Source organism: Dreissena polymorpha, chromosome 2 (assembly GCF_020536995.1).
Source record: "Dreissena polymorpha isolate Duluth1 chromosome 2, UMN_Dpol_1.0, whole genome shotgun sequence".
Lineage (NCBI taxonomy): Eukaryota > Metazoa > Mollusca > Bivalvia > Myida > Dreissenidae > Dreissena > Dreissena polymorpha.
In genome coordinates, this window is record NC_068356.1 from 137,914,703 (window position 1) to 137,937,627 (window position 22,925).

Below are 22,925 nucleotides of genomic sequence, written 5' to 3' on the forward strand. Positions count from 1 at the left end.
TTTCTTAAATTAATGAAAGAACATTTTCTTCAGACAACATTTTATTTTTACATTCTTTTCAACCAAACTGGAACACAGTATTTGCTAATTATACTACTGTCTTGAAACTAAAAATTAAACTGATTTATTACTAATTCCAACATTTTTATTCTAATGGTGTAAAATTAATTAATATATACATTGACAAACAACAAATGTAAAAGAAATTATTTAAACAGACTCTATAATTCTACAGGTACAGAAACTGAAAAAGTAACACATTGAAACAAAATGTTAAATGACCAAATGACTTGAGTTTTGTATTTTGGTAATAGAATATTCAGCAAATGAAAATAAAATAGAGAATTATGAAGAAAACCAACGTATCCAACACGCATATTGTATACATGGAAAATTACCAAACATGCATGTATAAATGGTTCATATCACCCATATTATCAAAACTGGTCTATATACCCTGGCAATTAATAAAATAACCCTTTCTTTAAACTGGATAGCGTACGATACCCATAAAATAGTAACAATTAAGACTAGTTAGCAAAATACAACATAGTAGTCATACGATACACAAAAAATAGTAACAAGTAAGACTAGTCAGCAAAATACAACATAGTAGTCATAAGATACACACAAAATAGTAACAAATAAGACTAGTCAGCAAAATACAACAAAGTAGTCATACCATACACAAAAAATAGTAACAAGTAAGACTAGTCAGCAAAGTACAACATAGTAGTCATATGATACACAAAACATAGTAACAAATAAGACTAGTCAGCAAAATACAACATAGTAGTCATACCATACACAATAAATAGTAACAAGTAAGACTAGTCAGCAAAATACAACAATGTAGTCATATGATACACAAAAAATAGTAACAAGACTAGTCAGCAAAATACAACATAGCAGTCATACGATACAATACACAAAAAATTGTAACAAGTAAATTCAGCAAATTGCTATCCAGCAAAAAAAACACAACATAGTAATGGCACAAAATGTTAATGTACAAGTGACTAGAAATCTCACTTTAAGGTAATGGGCCATGTTCTCAATGGCAGAACACATTTTTCCCCCTAAATCAAGTCAAGCAATTCCTCATTGTTGAATAGTCTAAATGGTAAATACTAGCTGTGAATTGTGGAATAAGACTTGTAGTTAATCAGTTGTACTTTTTCTGAACTGCAGGTAAATAAATATATTGACACAACATTTCCTAATTTCATGGAATGGGGTCACATTCCCAAAATACTGAAAAAAAGCCATTAAGTCAGACCATTCCTTTAAAGAGAACTAATAATGTTATGCAGTATAAAGCAGCCAGTATTTGTTAATGAATACATTGCAGTAGGACAGAGCAATAGATTGTTGAATGATATATAATTGAGTAGTTTACTGGGACTTATTTACATATGGTTATAAATACCTTAAACTAACATATATTAAAATTATTTGTTGTTTTCACCAGGAAATGATCACTTGAAAATAAAAATAATTGAGTTCTGTCACTTATCAAATTCAAAATGAATTGAGGGAATTTGTTTTTATAATTGAGTATTTTCAGAAATAAACACCTTGAATGTCCCCTGAACTTAGACATAAATTATGGGCATTTCTAGAAAGTTTTGAATAAAAAATACTACGAGAAAATTGTCTTCAATATTAATACAAACTACATGAAACTTGTTTTCTTCAAAAATGACAAATGAAAACAATTAGAACAAGAAAATATTGAAAAGTTATGTTTACCTAAGTAACACACAGAGTTACAGCTATTTAGGTAATAAAGGCAAAAAAATAAATAAAATATATACACTTTTTCCATCATTATGCATATTAAAAGAAAAGTTGTGTAAAATCATTAATTTCAAGTTCAAAGAGACCTTTACATCATAACAAATTGCAGCAGGAGACTAAATTAAAAGTTAAAACACACACGAGTTAAAATTCATTGGGACGGTTCATCAATTTTTTTTTTTGACTGTCCTCTTTTTTCTTCCACTGTCACGGTCAGAGGCTGTTCTAAACCATTCCCTGCACTCAGGTTCAACTTCTGCAGCTGTGCATTTCAAGGACCGCATGACAGCTTCTGAAAATGGTAATGACATGTAGGCTCATATTATTCTATATCCATTACATGTTCAAACAGGGTTGCAAGAATTAACGATACTGGGCAGTTTATAAACCAATATTATTTCTTAACCCTTTTTAAATTACAATATGAAGACTACTTTTGAAAAAGGAAAACAGCCGGATGTAATTCTGTATGTATATATATATTCACACATATGGCCAGTTACGGGGTCTCTGATTAAGAAATAGGTCATGGGGTTCCCACTTTAAATACATGTATCTCCATACCCTTTTTTACCCGATACTAACACGAATTAAGGTGTATAGGGGTACCTTATATAGTATTATATATAAATACGTCATTTATTTTACGTCTCATACAAGGAAATATATAGCGACATTAATTGCGAGGTACATGAAATTTCAATTTCAGACGTGATTGTGGTTTTCGATATAAGACCTTATTGTGACATTTGATTGCATTACCTCCCCTACACCCCCCTCATAGTAATTAAAGGTGCCTAGAACGCGGGGTTGTATACCGACCCGGTTTTTTATATTGACCCCTTAAGTATAGTCTGAAAACTACCGAGACCGCGTAACTGGCACTATGTATTAGTTCTAACTGTGACCTTATCTTTTTACACATACTATGACAACTTACTTTGCACAGCATCAGCCAATGGAAGTTTTCCAAATACTGCCTTTTTCTTCCTCCCATGCCAGCTGTACTGGTTGGCCACCTCATTTGACATGCAATGCTTCAGAATGCGCCGGCACACATCAGCGCGGTTTCGGCAACCCAATACAGACAAATGGCTAACCTAAAAAGAAACACAAAGCATCTGTACACAGCTCTCAGTTCATTAATTTATGTTGTATACTAAATGAACAATAAGTAATTATCTAAGAAATAGCTGCCAAATGGCCTGTTGCATTGGGTGTACTGGAACATGATTCCTCAGCATTGTAAACATGATTTAAGTGTACACTTAAATCATGTTTACAATGCTGAGGAATCATGTTCTTTAAAGAAACATTTTTTTTTACCTGTCTGTATGAGTGCCAGTATGTTTTATCCCTTGATTTTGACATTGCTAATATAATACACGGAGTGTTCTCAGTTTCACCAAAATTTATTAGAAAGAATTTTATGAAACAACTTATAGCTGACTAGCTATTCATTCATGAAATTAAACAAACATTGAACAGTCGCGAAAACATGTGACATTTGATGACAGATAGCAATTTCAGAAAAACAGCACTCTAAAAATGGTCTGATCTTGTGAATAAACAAATAAAATTGTTTGCGAACAAAAATAAATAAAAAGTCCAGGACAGAATAGTTCTACCTTGATAATTTCGAAATTGAGTCAATGCAGCTTTGTCGCGCGCCTATTTGTATGATCATACAGGACTGAATATATTTTAAAGTCAAATATTTCAAACGCATATTTACATAAAAAGTAATATGACAAATATATTTATTAAATGAAAGGTATTTTATAACATTATGTGATATAAATTTAGTTGACATACTTTATTTTGTTTACTTCCAAAGCCTGGGCAGATTCACTGCACAAGAGCCAAGGGAAGCAACCTGTGTATTATTTCCTTTTAACAACGGTTACTCTTCCTGGACATGATAATATTGATTTTATATCAAGTATCATACACGGTTTTTAAAAGAGACATAATAATTAAATTTAATAACAAGAAATTAAAAAGAAAATAATCAAAGTTACCAATTCTCTTGAGTGTTAATTATGATATCGGGCCTATGTTGGGCCGATATCATACTTTGAACTGTTGAGTTATAAGTATTTTTATAACAACGGGGCGACATCGGGCCGACATTGTCTTATAAATATAAATTGTATAATATGCGACCTATCTTTCACGGGTTTTAAAAGAGACATAGACAATTAAATTAAACGCAACAAGAAATTAAAAAGAAAATAATCAAAGTAACCGTTTCTCTTGAGTGTTAATTATGATATCGGGCCTATGTTGGGCCGATATCATACTTTGAACTGTGGAGTTATAAGTATTTTTATAACAACGGGCCGACATCGGGCCGACATTGTCCTATAAATATAAATTGAATAATATGCGACCTAATCAAACGTTATTAAACCAGATGGATTCACTAAAATGGAAAATTGCAAAAAGTTCTCATCTCTTAACAAAATATTTTTTGTTTAACATAAATGTCGGTCCGATGTCGGCCCAACATCGGCAAACCTCTGCCGATATTCCATCATTTAGCCGATATCGGGCCGATATGGGCATGTTTGCTGGGGGAATAATAAATTGATTTTGAAGCAAAGGCTGATTTTAAAATGGATATTTTCAACAAAGTTCCATAAATGCTTTCAAGGTATCTTTCCAATATTCATTTTTTTATCTTGTTAATTAAGTTTTAACGATAGTGGCTGCCACAATTATACATTTTTGTAATTAATCATTGAATTAATGATATACATTCATTTGTCATTTTCGATTACAAGTCTATGGATTCATGAACGCTGTAGAGAAATGGCAATTAAAAACAAACAAGTATCTTTTGACCACCACCTATATGTGCTTTAGTTAAAATAGTTTTGCTCATTCGCGGTTTACCATTCCACACAAAATTAAAAAACAGTTCGTTGATCTATTTACATTAATTAGGTGGTAGATTTGGCAAGGAAACAAAAAGATTATTTCAAATTAGTAATGCTAAAGTTTGAATAATTTGAATTCGTCCAAACGGTGTTAAAATCCTTAAAGACCGGTTTTTAATATGGATCTTATTTTAATTATTTTGTCGCTATTATTTAGTCCTTTTACTTTTTTAGATCCATTTGAAATGTTAACCCAAGCATGTCAATGCTTGTTGGTTCCAATTTAATTGCCATCATAATGTATTGCCTTCCGAACTAAACGAATGTTTACCTATCCAGACCACTTTGTTTTGGACATGTATTTTAAACGCTGAGTAGTGTGGGAAGTGTACATCTAAAATTATTTCATTAAGGAATGGTGCAAAGCATAAAATAGCATAAAATAAGATTATTTGAATTATTTGTCGATAAATTCGATTCTCTTTCTTTAAGGCTTTAACTTAACTTTGCTAAACAAGAAAACAATTTGTTAACAAGAGGACTATCTTAAAGGCAGATTCTAATGTTCTATCCCATCCAGAGTGTTACATTATTTCTATGTGTGCAATGCTGGGTAAAGTAATTCAATTGATGATGTAAATACAAACGCTACCGTGGCCTTTCAATCCGCCGAATCAATATGTACGAATTGTTAACAAAATGACCATGCGGTTAACGAAGAAGCAGGTATGTAAATATGTATGTCGATATTAAATGAACCACACGTAAATCGCCGTCTTTAAAGTGTAAAAAAAAGGATTTCACCATGAGGAATTAATTTGTTTTAACTAATTATTAATTCATTTTTTTTAAATATATCATCGAAACTAATTAAATGCAGCGCCATGGTGCCATGCTCTATGTTAACCTCTGCGTCGTGTAGATTTACATTTTCAGATAAAGGTGTTGATTATACATGTTGCTGGCTATTTGTGTCTTTTTGACTATCTGTTGATAGTATGTGCGCATTTTTTATTTCATGATTATTTTTGTTTTTGACAACATGTTATGCTAGTGTCGCAGTACGATTTCGTTAGTGTAACTGCTTTATGTATCGGTAATATTATTGTTTTGAATGTTTTAGGTGTGCTGTAACTGTATGTTAAATGTATATTATATTATATGCGGCCAGTGTATTCCGAAACCAGCCTGCAAAGATGCGCATTTTTTTCCGCAGAAGCTACCCTGTCCGTTAATTGGACAGCGAAACAATGCATTACTTTACAGCGGACTGCATAGCTCATGACCAGCGATTGCTGGGCAGAAAGAACATTGACCGCAAATGTCATGAAACCCATTGTGCTTGTTTAAATATCATACGTTGTGTAGTTATTATTGCGTAAACGTGAATAGGGTTTATGTAACATTGGTTTGAATGTTCTCTTATTCACTGCACATTGTTTACTCATTTAGTACTAATTTCTTAATTAAGTTTGTATTATTTTTTTGTTATCAGTTTCGCAATTAATGTTTCAAATTATCTATTTATGCCATTAATATACAATATAATGTGAGTCCAGTAGTCACTGAGGATCTAGTTATGCATACTGTTTGTGTCGTTATATTATTATTAATTATGTTTTTGATTAATATCGCTGATTATGTTTCAAATTGTCTTTGTATATCATTAATGTACAATGCATATACTGTTAGCCAAGTAGTCTCTGAGGATCTAGTTATGCATACTGTTTGTAAATGATTGCTGGTGACTTTTGCTTCTTTGAATATATCAATAAGGAGTGCGAATACCAGAGCCGACAATGGCACCGCATTAGCGAAATAACTCGCAATCGGATAAATATTCGTATATTATAATATTATATTATTTTGTTTATCTTCATAATGACATATTATGTGTTCGTGTTTAAACAACATAAATTGTAACAATAACTGTATAAAAAAGTAATATTGTAATATCCACCAACGCAATTTTCTGAAACACGACGAGTGCTTAAAAATAACACTCATAATAACATTCAAAGGGACCTTTTCACAGATTTTGGCATGTATTGAAGTTTGTCATTACATGCTTTATTTTGATAAGTGTAAACATTGGATCTTAAACGCTCCAGTAAAAAACAATTAAAAAATTAAAGAAAGAAAAAAGGTTACCCTAAACTGGGCTCCACCCACTGACCCCTCGAATAAAAGTCTATCGCATAGACCACGCGACCATTTGTGCTCATAAAATAAGTGATGTTTATTATTCTTTATATAAGCAATCCTCGTAGTTTCACAAAATATAACTACAAAAACAGAACTCCCAAAATTATTTAATTGTTTCGCGTTACAACGCTTTATAATGTTCAGGTTTTTAAATCGTCAAAAGATGCATTAAATTAAAATTTAATAGCATGTTAAATGTTCAGTATTACTGTTTGCTCACAAATATCATAGCTACAACAAAAATTGCGAATCCTGAAACATTTTTTAATTTTGTCAATTAACCAAAACGTGAGAAGGCCCCTTTAACATATAATATCAATATGAGATGTACTTAGAAAAGACACTCGTTGGTAAACTTGCCATGCGGATTCCATATTTGTTTGTAAATATAAAACACTACTATTAAGACGATCGGTTATTTCTCCATTTTTCATTTTTTACGGTCCCTACTTCGTCTCGGATACTTTGTGGTTTATACCAATAATACGCAAACACCTGTTTCCTACAGTCCGACAAAAACTGCAAAGAAAAAGAGAACCCAAAACGCAGCGCGTTGTAAAGGATTATCAAGGTGAATGAGCTTTCCTAAAGTTTGCCTGGTTCGACCGCAGCTCTGATATAAAAATTCACCGACAACAGAAGTGATTTGCTAAAGAGTGATTCACAGTCTTTATATTTCGTAAATCGAGCAATAATAATGCAAGCTTCTTTATTTCGGGATTTTACACGATGGGCTCTGTCAATTTCTATACTTGCTATATTCTATGCTTGCTCACCTAGCCCGAGGGTATTTTTCAGGAAATTTCTAAGCTTTTGTTCTGTAATAGACCACTGTTCATTTAAAGTACCCTCGATACCATTGGCCGACTGATAACATCTGGAGATTTTGATAACGGCTTACCGTGTTCAATTTATCATGAAACAACTTTAACATTAAGAACATGTCGAATACAGTAGCCGGTTGTAAACGAAGACGTAGGCATCGGGATGCCACGGGTTCGTATCCCGTTTTGATCACTGGAATTTACAGAGCAAACCAAATGAATGAATGAATGAATGAATGAATATTATATTTATGCATTACATTTATAATTAGCATACAAACAAACTACTCAGATGCTGGACGCACACCCACAAATACTTTGTTTATCTTGCCAGTCTAAGCTGGGTCTTGTATAAAACACGAACGCGTAAGCGCTACACAGCGGAACAGACGGGAACATTAATTATCCGAATTCCTGATCCTTCGATTGAAATTCTACTCGTGCCGATCGTCGGAACTTCCAAATGCGCACGCCCTCGATGTTTTGAATGACGTCGACGTCGTTTGCAGTTTGTTTACCTCACGGAAAAGTTCGTTTGTACGTTTTACGAGGTAAAAGGGCGGTACATAAAATTAAATAGTTATAATATTATTTTGGCGAAGTAACTCTAAATTCGCTGTGGAATGGAAATAATTTCCGGCGAAGTGTTGGTTACTGTTGTAATAGTTTTATACAGTTTCATGCAGAGTGGGCGATACACTTAGGGAGTTTTCTAACGCAACACTTCAAACTTGAAGAGTTTGGTTTAAAATTGTACATTTAACTACATTCTGTGAACACTCACGATAAAATAATTGATTCGTGACGGTCGGACACTTAAGCAAGTGGGGTAGGTATGCTTTAATCTCTGAGCACCTGGAAGACGTTCAAATCGTCATTACTGACCGGTCTTCAACGTGCCATTTTTGCGGTTGAGGTGTTAGAACCCCCAAAGAATGGTGAAATAAAATTAGATAAACAAATGTATATCGCGTTTCACTACGTTTCACTTTGTCCACGTGCAAAATATGAAATCATACCTACACCTTGTGCTAAAACGTCCAATCGTCACGGATGAATTTTTTTGTGTGAGCTTGCACAGAATGTAGTAAAATTATCCCATGGACAATTTTATATCTAAATATTTACTTATAATTGAAATATTCAAATTTGAAAAGTGTTGCGTAAGAAAGTATGCAGGTGTTTATATGTGTTTTTTTAGAAGTGTTTTACTTTTATTTGACATAGTGACCTAGTCTTTTGCCCCATAAGACCCAGTTTCAAACTCGGTCGAAATATAATTTGGACAAATATTCTAACCAAGTTTGCTGAAGATTGGGCAATACGTTTTGCCTCTAGAGTTTCCAAAAGCTCCTTCGTTCATTTGACCTTGTGACAGTTTCTTACCACACGTGATTAGAGTATATGGGTAATAGATGTGGACTTTAGAGTGTTTAAAAGCGTTTTCTTTCAGGCGATATAGTGACCTAGATTTTGACGCCACTAGACCCAGTTTGCAACCTGACCGATCTATCATTAGGAAAAAAAAATGTTCTGACCAAGTTTCCTGAATATTATGTGATAAATGTGGCATCTTAATTTTCGAAAGCTCTTTCTTGAATTTACCTAGAGATATAGTTTCTTACCCCACGTGACCCAGTGTCAAACTCGGACAAGACGCGTGCGGACAAATATTGTGATCAAGTTTCTTTGTAATTTGATTTAGTGGCCTAGTTTTTACCCTAAGAAGTGCATATGATGTCGGTCCAGATACGTCAAATGTTCTTAACACGTTTAATGAATATTGTACTAAATATTTTGCCTCAGGCAAAACAAAATAGGTCTGTTTCTGGTCTCCTTGGATAAAAACAACAGGGTCGGTAGGTAGGGATTTTTTCGGGTACTAAAATGGAAGGCTACTACAGCTTATAATAGGAAATACGTGTATATATATGCTTTGTTTGCTTGTTATTACATCTTATATGAACGAAAATGAACGAATTTTTTTGTTGCGATCCCAATTAAAAGTTGAGGGTCGGCGCCGTTTCGGGAGACACGGTGGGGCGACCGAAAATGGACCTATTTTTGGCCTCAAGAGTGTTTACAAGGCAAATGTTGACGACGTACGACTGTAAACAAAATCCGTTCAAAAAAGCTGAACAGGAGCACTCGGTGCTCAAGTCCTCTAAAAATGCAAATTACTTATATATTTTTAGAAACATGAAAGGTAATCTGCATTTGCAAACGATACGGACGAGAAAATAAAGTCTTTATCGAGACGACATTTTATTTCTACAATAACTGTAACAAAGAAAACAATTATTTTACAAAGAAAATATTAATACTTTTAACCGGGTGATAATTTTTTAAACCAAAAACTAATGCAAAATAAATTTTAATATTTATAAGTGCACTAATTCAAGCAATCATAAGTGTTCACTTAATATCAGAAACCTTTGAACTGTTTGTATAATTCTCTCTGTCGCAAACACTACAAGGCCAATGTATTTACGGCAGTATTTTGTAAATCGATTATTTCTATCCCGATTGCGAGGAATCGGTCCTGTCATGAATCCATAGACGGGTTCATTCGGTGGGCTTAGGTCGTCTTTTTTATTCCTTATGTCTTCGGGAACAAGTGTATCAACACATCCAACTTCTTCAGGTTTGCTAATGTATAATTCAACATCAGCACAAGCAATGTCATCAACATCATTAACTGTATTCCGTACACACATTTCGCAACGTGACATTTCGTTTACAAGCATCATTTCATCGCCTATTGAAATAATTATGATGCCATTGTCGTTTACTAATACAGCATCTTCATTTAATTCGATACAGTCAGCAACTCCATTTTCAATCTTATCAACTGCTTCATAACTATTTTCCTCATTTATCGGTGGAGTTACATAAACAGTTATACCGGCGGCCACATAGAATTTTTTCTCAAATTTGACCCCCTCGACATCGTCGCCTGTCATGTATCTTGAAACGTTCCTAGCAAATTCGTCGTAGTCCCCAAAAGCATCGAAATATGGGTTCAGTGGATCATCCAAATTTGGATTGTTAAGCAGGTAAATTAACGCAAGAACAAGCGCCTGCAAACCTATTGTAAACGGTCGATTTTCCAAAACATTCAAACATACGTTATCGTGTCTTGATCCATACGAAGTGTCGATATTCGGATGATATATATCCGTCAAGCATGACACTGTTGGGGCACTGTTTGGATAATCGTCCGCAAGTGATATCTGGAAATTACAAATCAATGAGGCATTTATTTTCAAGGCTGCATTTCGTTCTTGATTTGTCCTAACAATACGTAGATATTAAGACTTTGGTGCTTCAATTAATCAAAACATATGTATTCGTATAATAAAACACATTATATAAATATTATATAGCTATAAAACAAACAGAATACTTTTTGCCATAATTGTACAACTTACTTATGAAGATAATAAATGCATTTTCAATTGTAGTCTATAAAAATAGTTATCTTAACATTCGTTTTATTTTTAAAGATATTAAAAGAGATATGTTAATAAGATTTGAATCTATATAAACAATAAAGATGTATAAAACTTACATCAAATTCAAAAATCCCTCCTTTGTATAGGCCTGAATTAGGACAGACCACCAAGATGAATTTAGACGTATCTCCAGCGTCCCAATTTATTTCGTTAATTTTCGCCTGACCATCAGTTAATTTATCCAATGTTTTCATCAATCGATGAATTTCTTTTGTCGATGTCATTGTCGCAGTGTGTCAAGAAGCCTACTGCGTTTTACGACGAACTGTTCTGTACATTAATCCAATTCTAATGTTATGGTTGTGTAACACCTTAGTTAGTTATAAATCACCGGTTTGGCGCAGACTGGTTAAAATGTTGGGATATTTATAATGGCTAGTATACTACTTTATCAATAAACCCTACAAAAACGAAATTTCTAAAAATACTTACTTCTAAAAATACATCGTTACGAAATCCCAAGTCGATAAAAATAGTTTTGCTTGCAGTTGCCCGCTAGTTTCATCAGCATTTCTATAAGCGGCTTGTTTCATAAATTAGCCAAGTGGTACGCCATTATTATAAACCGCAAATCAGATATTACACGTACGTGTCTCGTGTTATTTCATCCAGACTTCATGTAAATGCCATAGAACCAAACTGTATCATACTTGTGCACGCTGATATCAGGCTGTCCTGATACAATGGTGCTTGATATATGTTCAAGTCAGGTCTATAGGCGTGTTTATCACACCGCCAGTGTGATATCACTCTTCAGCTGCGATTTTAAAAATCGTACTGTTATTGATAAGACGGCCTTCAGATTCAAAGGTTACTGATATTATTTTTATCTTATTAGTAGGAATTTATATAGGCTAATCATTACCACATATTTCTCGGAATCAACTTTTAAGTCTTCATTTTCGATTGAAATGAATCTGTTCACCAATGAAAATAATTTGATACCTAGCTATGTGTAGAACGTTATAGACACAAAAAGCAACAAAAGCTGTTATAAAAGTATTTTACAAATACTAAGCGTAAGTGATCGTGACGTCATGATTTACACGTTAAACGTCATAAATCCTATCAAAATAATGCAGAGTTGTAGCGACAATTGTTTATGATTTCTTTAAAAATGGATACGTATATAAGCATGATCAACAGAAAAACATGTTAAGTAAACACGATCAACAGAACAACAGGATAAGCCTAGTGCGCTATCGTTCTGTAATATATGGGTCGGCAGAAATTAAAAAAAGACTCGGCAATCCTTTCCATTGTGATTTTCGCTCTAATCCTTGCCTGTTTTATTTCAAAATGTAAGGGCAGTAAACTGGTATTCTCAATCATCAGTCAATGTTTGGAGATGCGTCATATTACATGCGAAAAACTATGAAGTAATGTTTTGCGTTAAAAACAACTCAAATTATATGAAAATCAACTATTTGTTATCAAGATGTTTTAAGCAACAAAACGTTTTTTTCAAGTATAAAGTGCAATTTATCATGGCGTCACAGTAAGCATCTCAAACGTCATACAAAATATTCGTTCACGCAAAAACGCAGATTCGTAACGATTTTATTACATTATTTTATCAAAATGGGGGCTTGGTGGTTTGATAAACTTAGAAACAGGTGACTTCACTGACGTTTTGTAACATTTCAGACTCGGCAAGAAAATTTTTAAAAAAACGCCACGCATATTTTTTTAACAGTAGACAAGGTATTTCCCCTGTCTGTTTAATTTAAGTCTATTTCAATGTCAGGGTCTGGAACTAATGCTTTTGTCGATGCTTCAACACCCTTTCTCCCAATGTCATTATTGTTTTCAATTAGTTGTGTTAAAAGACCAGCCCTATCACCTACATATACGTTCGGAATCGATGATGCAATTAATTATTGACGTGTTGATGTTCCATTGTTTGCTATTTTAAACGTTTAATTAATGACTTCAGTTAAAGCGGCACATTCGTTTCACGTTTTCGGTTTTCACATTTGATTTCGAACTTTCGATGTAAGCATAATATTGTCATTTTCTGTCGCCACATCCACCTTAATGCCATTGCCCAAAATTTCATCTGTGTCATCTTTTGTTTTCATTACAATGTTCTGTCAATTCGAATGCCGTTATCATCATAAAAATCATTATAATTGAAATTATTAAGATAAAGCTGCATGAACGGCACATTAATCAATGTGATTTCCTATTAAGTCGCCCTTATCAGCCCTGATTCCCTCCCTGCCTTGTTATTTTACATATTAACGACCCACCTTCTTAATTGAAACTCTTTTGATAAACTACCACCACTAAACATCCTACGATACTGTCTTCACCAACCCAGAATCCGGAAGTAACCGCTGCCATTGGATATTGTTTCCTTAGTTTTTTAATAAGCCAGTGATTGTAACATTCTAGTAAAGGTTTTAATTTTAGAGTAAACAATATTAATACAAAAGGCAATCCGTGTGACTTTTTTTTACACGAACTTATGCCCAACAATGTATCTGCATAAAATTCCACCATACTTCTGCTTGGTGATCTTCGAATGGAAAAAAACCCATCAAACGCGTCACAGATGGATCATTTTGATATACTAACCATCAACAATTATCTCAAACACAAAATTTATATAATTATTTAATACCTTCATTTTGACTGGTACAGTGCTATCTCTATTCTCTCATAGCCATTTTCATGAAAAGGAAGAGGAGTAGGAGGACAATGACGACTACAACGACGACGACGATGATGGTGATGATGGTAATGATGATGATGATGATGATGATGATGATGATGATGATGATGATGATTACGATGATGACGATGACGAAAATTATTACGATGATAATGACGACGATGACGATTACGACGACGATGATGATGATGATGATGATGACGATGATGATGATGATGAAGAAGATGATGATGATGATGATGATGATGATGATGATGATGATGATGGTGATGATGATGATGATGATGATGATGATGATGATGATGATGATGATGATGATGATGATGATGATGATGATGATGATGATGATGATGATGATGATGATGATGATGATGACGACGACGACGACGACGACGACGATGACGATGACGATGACGATGATGATGATGATGATGATGATGATGATGATGATGATGATGATGATGATGTTTATAATGATGATGATGATGACGGTTTATGTGAGAGCAAGAAATTACAACTCTGTGTCGAGATTTACTCATAACAAGTCAAGTCGTTAGGCGGACAACTTGGGTTTCCTACGTTTGTTTAGTGGATAATTGCCTTACAATAGGGCGGTGGTTTGCTTTTATACAGTGCGTTAGCTTGCCATTTGTTGACATGTTGCGAAGAATGGCTGACACCGTCAATTGGGTACTGTACTTATTGGCACAATGACATCAAATTACATGTATATGAAATAATTGGAATTCAATTGACCGCCAATCAAAAATTAAGAAAACAATATCAGTATAGTTGCGTCATATAGTAACTTGCGTTTAATTGTTCGCAAAAAGTGCACATTACTGACATTAGTAAACAGTTAATGAGTTATTGAATTAATTAATAAAGTGTTATAAAGACCATGTCTTTGAGTAAATACGATTAGAATTTAACTGCCACGGGAAGTGTGAAACAAATGTAGCTTCGTGTTAGGGGATTGATAAGTGGAAATATGCATAGTTTTGTTCAGCCTGCAAATAAGAACAGGCTAACATAACTTGCAATGTTGCTTTTACATTTTTGACTCTGCTGGAATAAGTGACAGCATGTAAAAAAAACACTAATTATTGAAAAGTATTGTTACTTTTCAATAACTGTTTTAAATAGTTAAATTATGATGTTACAAAGTTGACAGTAAGCAAATCAAAATGAGTGCTCCGAGAGTGAAACGAAATTCAGAGCTCATCAGAATTTCCGACTTCCGTAGAGAGCTTTCGTTCAGAGAAAAAAAGGTGGCAGAAATCAAAAGAGAAAAAATGAAGATTCTTGCAGACATAAAACCAGTTCCAAAGTATATGATAACGGTCGACATGTCGCATGCTCGGGGAAATCTGGATGCAGTCCGAATGTGCTTGAGAGAATTAGAATGGAAAGAGGTAATTGTGGACTTTCTTACTAAATGCTTAGCCCGTTTACTTGAATTACCAATTAGTGCTTTCAAACATATAACACAAAGTATTTATGAGATCTTCAGTAAATTTGCACAATATTTGAGCAGCTAGGGTCATTGTTATTAATTTAAGGAGAAATTTTGTGGTTTTGTTTAAACCTATTATTTTAGCTCAATTGCATCGAAAGCCTAAGGCTTATTTGAAATACTCTCCAGTACTCTCCTAGCACTAGAACCAGTACTTGGTAACTATGGGGGAGATCTAAAGAACCCTCCCACAGTGGGGATCCAACCCGTGATCTCCCAATCGATAGGCGGACACCATATCCACAACGCTACAGCGACCAAATTTTGTGTTTTGGGAAAGGGCCCTTTTTTCTGAACAACAAGCTTTAAAAATTTTGGCAGAAATTTTACGCTACAAAACAGGCACATTGTTTTGCTTTTTGTAGTAATTAGGCTTGATCATCATTAATTGGTCGTAATTAATCAGAACCAGTCTGGAATGATGTCAAATTAAAAACAACAGATAAGGCCAAAAAAAAAAATAGTCTTGGTTCAGGGAACATGGCCAGAAAAATGTAGGAGGGTAGGTAGGTTTTTTAATTATTTTTTTTTATTTTTTTTTTTACCAGTCGACTGATTTCAGGGTGAAAAAGGGTCAGTTAATGCACCCATGATTGTTTAAACACTGACCAAATGATTAATATTGCACATGTGGTATTTAGTCGTTGTATATTATTCAATATTCCTAGCTCTTTATGCACTTCTTCAGGGCTAGCGCTGGCCCAAAATTTCTTTTAGCCAACCATTTTTTCTTTGTCTGTCTGTGATAGTGTGACCTTCATATTCAAAAGTGAACAAGCCATCTTTATCAGTCTCTGGTGTTTGGGGTGTGACCTTCAGAATTTTTTTCATCATGAGACCTGACCTAGTCTCCGACAGGTGCTCAAGAGTCTGAATAGTGGCTGTCAAAAGGAGGGTAACCTCAGAATAGCACAAGTCTTTCTTCTGGTACATTTTTTGATAAAATGGCAATGGGTTTGAGCGCATCGCACAGGAAGTGAGCAGTGTACATAAATTTGAATGTTGCTATTGGTTTGTACAGGCTAAGGGCGTCACAGTACATTGATTTTGATTCATTATCAAAGCGAAGCCAATTGTTGTCAAGTTTCCATGACTCTTTGAATGTTCTAGTGTTTTGTGTTTTAATTATTTTTTTTTGTTATGACTCTTTTTCGTCCAACAACGCTTTAAGGTTAAAGACGCCATGTTAGCGACTTTAGAGACAAAGTGGTTACTTCCATTTTTATAGTAGTGTAGATGAATGACTCTTCCTATGTGTTAAAAATTTGAAATGTTAATTAAAATTAAACCGCGCGTGTTTTTCACATTTTTATTTGATTAAAATACGCTGCTGTCAGTTAGCATAGTGCGCGAGTAAAACAAACAAATTAATTAATTATCATCTTTTCATTTCGATCGGAAATTGGCAGAAAGTTGTAACATCATCGACATAGAACTAATTATTTAATTATCACTTTTAAATTCAGATCAATAGACAGCTTGGAAATAATTAAAATATTGTCACGCTTCTTTTCATTTTTAATCTTTAATAATACGACATTTGCGACCGGCCGCTATTTTGTTTGCAGACGACAATATTAACTGTGTATTCAAAGTGCACAGTGTCTGCGCATGAATGACCGAATATTACTCCATAGCTCCACCCATTTTTACATTTCGTTTAACAACGTCATTTCATGTGTAAGCGAGCTCAATGTTGATTGGCCAGCTAGCATGCGCACTTCAATAACAATAAGGTCAAGCGATGTCTCGTATACACGTGCAGACCGGTTATTGTTCACTGTTCAAATTGCGAACACTTTCATTGAAACAAAGAGAAAAATATAGAAAACCAATCCAGGTTTAATTGGTGGCTGTTTTCAATGAAATTTTACGAGATTTTAGCATTTTCGCCATCAGATTTTTTTCCATGGACCAAAAAAATCGTTAGGGTCGGGGGCAAAAAATAGGGTCGGTCGGGTTCCCTGAACCAAGACTATTTTTTTTTTTGGCCTAAATGCATTGAAAAATCAGTTTTCAAAGTTTTAATCAAAATGTTTTACTGTATTACTTGTAAACGAGAATTGGATTCAGCAGATAAATACAATTTGTATTGCATTGAAATGCGGATAAAGTAAATGTTGAAGATAAAATCAGAAAGTAAATTTATCATTTTAAAGTTGGCGTTGCTGGAAAAGCTGTATGCTCATAATGTTACATACCGGTAATTTATTACTGTTAATGGATGAGGCATTTCTTATAGAATGGCAACAATGGCATTGGCCACACATAAATAAAGAAAATCCAGACATTAACGAAGGCCATATAACAAATCTGACATTGATAGCTAGACAGTCATGTTCTGAGGTAAATATGTGTTCCTTCCAGAAATCTGTCAGGCTTGGAAATATAACATGGGTCAAAGTTGTTTTAAATTCCTACATTACATACATGTGCATAATTATGGACACAGTTCCACCCATTTAAACACCCGCAAACTTTGCATTGATTATCAGGTACTGGCAATCTCATCCCTACCAAAGGAAAAGTGCATTCAAATAACGATTATCATAGTAAATTTATCCAAATAATGCATATGATGCATTTATGAAATAATTATTATGTTCTTGGAGTGTTTTTCTTCAGTTTGGATGCCATTTTATCGTCATGAGGACAATTTGAAAGAACAACTCAGCTGGAATGAAAACTAGATTTTAGTTGCTGTTTTAAAGGGGCATATTATTTTTTCTTAAATAAATTACACCAACAGATAAGGTGCAAATTAGGCACAGCATGTTCTGATGCCTTGGGATTGGGGCCAAAGCCTTTACAAAGGCATGTTTAACTTGGTATTTCTGGACAGGGAAGATATAAGAATATTTTCAATTTACTTTAATAATCTAATGAATATTAAGTTGTTTTTTTTTTAATTTATATCCTTACTGAAATTAAATACAGGCAATCATTTTATGGCATGATCATGGCTGCATGCAGATCATTGTTTTACTGAAAATTAAATAAAAATATAATAGTTATTAAAAATACTTTTTGTGATAACGGGATTTTTCAAATGGGAATTTTTCTTTAACAGCTGGGTAAAAATATAAATGGTTGGTAAGGGGGAATGGGGCCGAATTGTGTCCCCAAAAATGAATGAAAATATACGCCAAGAGGCTTATGTATTTGAATTTGATAAAATAATGTTATGGTTAATTGTGCTAGATAATTACTTAATTGACTCACTCAGTACCTAACTGTTTTAAATAACAATTCTAGATTATAACATTATCATGTCTAAATCCTTGTCATGATCCAGTACATGTATCTATGCATGAATTGTGTATTTAAGGAAAAATCATCAACATGACGATACTATGTAGGCAAGAACAATCAGGCGTGAAATTCTTATAGTAGAAATAGTTGTAGTGAAATTGATAAGAATGAAATTGACATCAAGGGCTGCTGTGCCCCTGTCAACTTCATAATTGTACTGTGTATTGGGAATGTTTTCATTAAAGTGTGCAATTTTTGGTATCTAGACATTATTTTGAGTCATTCTTAAACCGTATGAAGTAAAAATAAAAAGTTGGCATTAGGTTATTTTTTTCTCAACAATGTACTCCATATAAATGATTGCTACAAGATAAATATATGTGTAAAACATGGGACAATGAGAATTGTTTAAATTACATGACGTGTAACTGTGACTAAGCCACTTGCAACGATTTTTTATTATTATTATTTTAAGTAGTAGAAAACAGCATTTTCCCAATTAGGAATAAACTACAAATTTCCTAATTGCTGTCTAAAAAAATCCAAACAGTCTAAGGTTTCCTAAAAAAAATAAAAAATAAATAAATAAAATGCAACATTTAGTTAGCTTCCCTATGCACCTCTATGGCTTCAACCTAAGTAAAAATAATATAATAGTATTCAACTTGACAACATTAAGTTATCAATTTTAAAGTACTTGGGAGCAAAAGTTAAATAGACCAATTTCCCAATATGAAGAATTCACAACACAAATGTTCCCAATTTCAGGGGTTTTCACGCACAATTTTCCCAATTAGGCAAAAAGAATCGCTGACTTGTATTCTTAATTTTCATGCTAAGTTACTTGTTAACGTATACAACTTAAGTTTGTGTATACATGTATACTGAATTTGAAAAATCTTGGTAACAAGTTACCAAAACGTTGAATGAAAAATTACCGTAATAACTCTATGTTTTCGGACACTCTAAGTTTTCGGACACCCCCTTTTTTAGCAAAAATAATTATTTTTCGTGACTCTTTAGTTTCGGACACACGAGTTTTCGTCCGTTATTTATGTATCTAAGTTTTCGGACAGGATATTTTACAGCGCTATTTTACCTATTTTATCTAATGACACTTCGATCATGGGGTTTTACAACCAGATTAACATCATAAAACATTGCGGGTGCATGCCTGAGGGCAATGGACCATTACATTTGCGTTATTGGGTAAATAACCTTGTTAACAAGTATTAAACAATGGTTTCGCCCGATAGCATAAGCGTTATGACAATAACCAGGGGTAGTGCCAATTAACAGTTCAATTATCTACCGCAATGGTACTTCCCCTTCTCAGTTAAATAACCGTGACAAATACTAAATGTTTCAAATTGTGATGCACCCTATTACAAGTTTTACGAACAATGGAAGGTGTTACACAACAACTATCGGAAATGAACAAACAAAGAATTCATAGTTTGCTTTTTTTATTGCGCTAATTACAGGTTCATACAAGCATGTATCGGTACATCACATGCTCATTTTTGAACTCGTTTGTCAAAGTACAACCTTGAAGTAACTTTCTGTCAAATAAATTAAGCATTTACAATTATTCAACATGCATTGCAAACATGTATAACTGTAATTTATACTATACGGCATGGTATTTTACAAGCGCGTGCCATTACCGGTAGTCGTTGATACAATTGACGCTATTTTCGGACACTTCCATTTTCGACTCTAAGTTTTCGGACACCTGTATTTTGTGTATATTTTTCGTATCTAAGTTTTCGGACACGAAAAAAAATTATTATTTTTAAGTGTCCGAAAACATAGAGTTATTACGGTATGCACTGTTTTGTTTTGTTTGCACCTAAAATTGAAAAATATATAATGACGTGAAAAATTTGAACCAAGGCTAGCAATTATTTTGAATTAGAAAAATTTCAAAGATATTAATGGCAAACTAAACATTAAAGAGTAACGCAGATATCAAATTTTATCGTTGGAGACATGCCAAGAGATCAAATTCCTTGTTGTATAAACTCTTTGAAACTACACTTATGTATGAACACTTCATTGATCAATTAGATTGTTTCAATATTTGTTTTATTCACATGAACATTCAATGCTTTGTTTTTGTGGTATCTTAATTTCACAGATCATTTCTTTGACAACAATGACTTTCATTGAATATTTTTTTAGATTGGGTATGTTAACATTTTATATTAGCATGTAAACTTATGGATGGTATATTATACACAATGCAATCCTGGTTGCAGTTTTTCCATTTTTATGAGAACATATGAAACTATCATTATTGATTTAACTCTTTCAGTGCTGTAACCAAATTTTGAAGGCCTTTGCCAACAGTTTGGATCCAGATGAGACGCCACAGAACATGGCGTCTCATCAGGATCCAAACTGTTTGCTATTCTGATAGTATTTTTTGAAAAAAATCAAAGAAAATGCTAATTTTAGAAATTCTGCAGATGACATTTTAGCAGACGACAAATTTCCCAGCATGCAAAGGGCTAAAATGAAGTCACTTTCAAGGTGGGTTCTACATGTATCTCAGAAGCAGGATCCTGGCTATTATAGGAATGCACTTTGTCTGTCTGCTTAGCATCTCTTTTACTCTGTGAAGGATTTTCATGAAACTTTGCTCAAATCTTTATGTGATTGATACAATCTGTAGGTGGCATTGTTCATTCATGGCAGGTCAAGGTCACAATTAAAAGTTACATTTTTGACCCTCCATTTTTGTTAGTTTTTGTGTCCACCCCATAATTCCTTTATTAGAATGGTTTTCATGAAACTTTACTCAAATGATTTCTGGTTAAGACCATTTGTGGAAGGCATGAGAGAGTCACGCCAACTCAAGGTCAAGGTCAAACTTGAATGTTGAATGTTTGACCCTGTATTTCTAGGTACTTTCAATGGCTCCTGTTTACTCTTTAACAGAATTTATTTCATGAAACTTTCCTCAAACTTTTGTCACATGAAGATTATGTGCAGAAGGTACAATACAGTTAGACGATTGTATAATTTGGAAAGTTCTGTTGTTGTCGTTATATTTATGGAAACTACGAGGATTGCTTATATAAGTAAAAAATACATCCGCTCATAGCATGAGCACGGATGGTCGAGTGGTCAAAGCGGGAGACTTTTTACTCCAGGACTCCAGGGGTTAGTGGTCGAGCCCAGTTGAGGGTTACTTTTTTAATTGTATTCTTGTTTTTATTACTGGAGATTTTTAGGTCCAATGTTTAAATTTATCAATTAAAAGCATTTAATGTCAATATATGCAAAAATCTGTGAAAAGGACCCTTTAAAATGTACACTGTGCAATCCCAATTATATACTTTAGTATGCATGTTAATTAGTGATGTTGGAAGTTTTTCTGAAAAAAAACCAAGATTCACACATTTCATAATAACATGCATGTAAAGAAGCACACTGTTAAACCTTGAAATGTGAGGTGAAGGGGGTTGATGGGATAATTTTCCTCATGTTTTTTTCAATTAGTTTTTTTGCTGATTTGGTTGCAGTTATTGTGTTATACTCCTAATCACCAAAAGTCCTCATTTTTCCTAAATCCTGTCCCTAAATTTACCAATTGATGGTTTGACTTAAAAATTAAGAACCATACATTTATGGATTTTTTTGTAAGAGGACATTCTAATAATATGTATTTTTATCAATGATTGTTTAGATTTTATCAATAATTTTTCCCCCAAATTAAGGTAATTTTATGCAAATATTTCCAAAACCACTTATATAGGTAATATTGCATGGTGTAAAAGCCATGTAAATTCTTAACTTTTTCACAATGGTTGGCCTTAAACCACCATTTATTACTCTCGTAACAAACCAATAAATATCCTTTGCCACAGACAACTTGACTGGAAAATGTAACTTCTTCAAAGGTAAAATTTTGAAGGTACATGTAGGACACAGGAAAACAATGCTTATAAATTTTCACCCTAATTCTCTATAAATCACTTTGCTTTATCAAGTTTTATTTTTAACCTATGGTTTAACCATCAATATACCTGTTTGAAAAGTTTTTGAATACGTGGCCTTGGTCCAAGGTTAAATAATCTCTTAGATCACATAAATATAGCATTGGAACTATTTGAAATGTGTGTATGAACATTGTGTTATTTGGTAATATTTCACCTATAGTTGTAAATCTTTGTTAGGTTTTACAAGCTGTTAAGTCCAGATTGTAAACAATATAAAATAGCATACAAATCAAATTGTTTCATGCAT

At 33.5% G+C, this 22,925-nt stretch overlaps 2 protein-coding genes, 1 long non-coding RNA gene and 1 pseudogene across 3 annotated transcripts in view; 1 reads left to right on the forward strand and 3 right to left on the reverse strand.

Annotated features, from left to right (window-relative positions):
* Positions 1-37: 37 nt before the first annotated feature.
* On the reverse strand, positions 38-3,866 carry LOC127869166 (uncharacterized). Its single transcript, XR_008044454.1, has 3 exons — positions 3,429-3,866; positions 2,741-2,900; positions 38-2,092 (listed from the first exon to the last, which is right to left on the reverse strand). It is a non-coding gene; the product is annotated as an uncharacterized LOC127869166 (long non-coding RNA).
* A 6,206-nt stretch (positions 3,867-10,072) lies between these two features.
* On the reverse strand, positions 10,073-11,505 carry LOC127870446 (ubiquitin-conjugating enzyme E2 R2-like). Its single transcript, XM_052413035.1, has 2 exons — positions 11,283-11,505; positions 10,073-10,944 (listed from the first exon to the last, which is right to left on the reverse strand). The coding sequence occupies exons 1-2, from the start codon at positions 11,448-11,450 to the stop codon at positions 10,117-10,119; spliced, it is 996 nt and encodes a 331-aa protein (XP_052268995.1). The 5' UTR covers positions 11,451-11,505; the 3' UTR covers positions 10,073-10,116.
* Positions 11,506-13,900: 2,395 nt separating this feature from the next.
* Positions 13,901-14,562, reverse strand: LOC127870119 (uncharacterized protein DDB_G0271670-like; annotated as a pseudogene).
* A 455-nt stretch (positions 14,563-15,017) lies between these two features.
* The window catches only part of LOC127869167 (tubulin polyglutamylase TTLL11-like), a 51,759-nt gene continuing 43,851 nt past the window's right edge, over positions 15,018-22,925 (forward strand). The window contains exon 1 of the mRNA XM_052411480.1: positions 15,018-15,318. Within this exon, the coding sequence (XP_052267440.1) occupies positions 15,091-15,318 (228 nt within the window). The 5' untranslated portion in view covers positions 15,018-15,090. The remainder of the gene's footprint in view (positions 15,319-22,925) is intronic.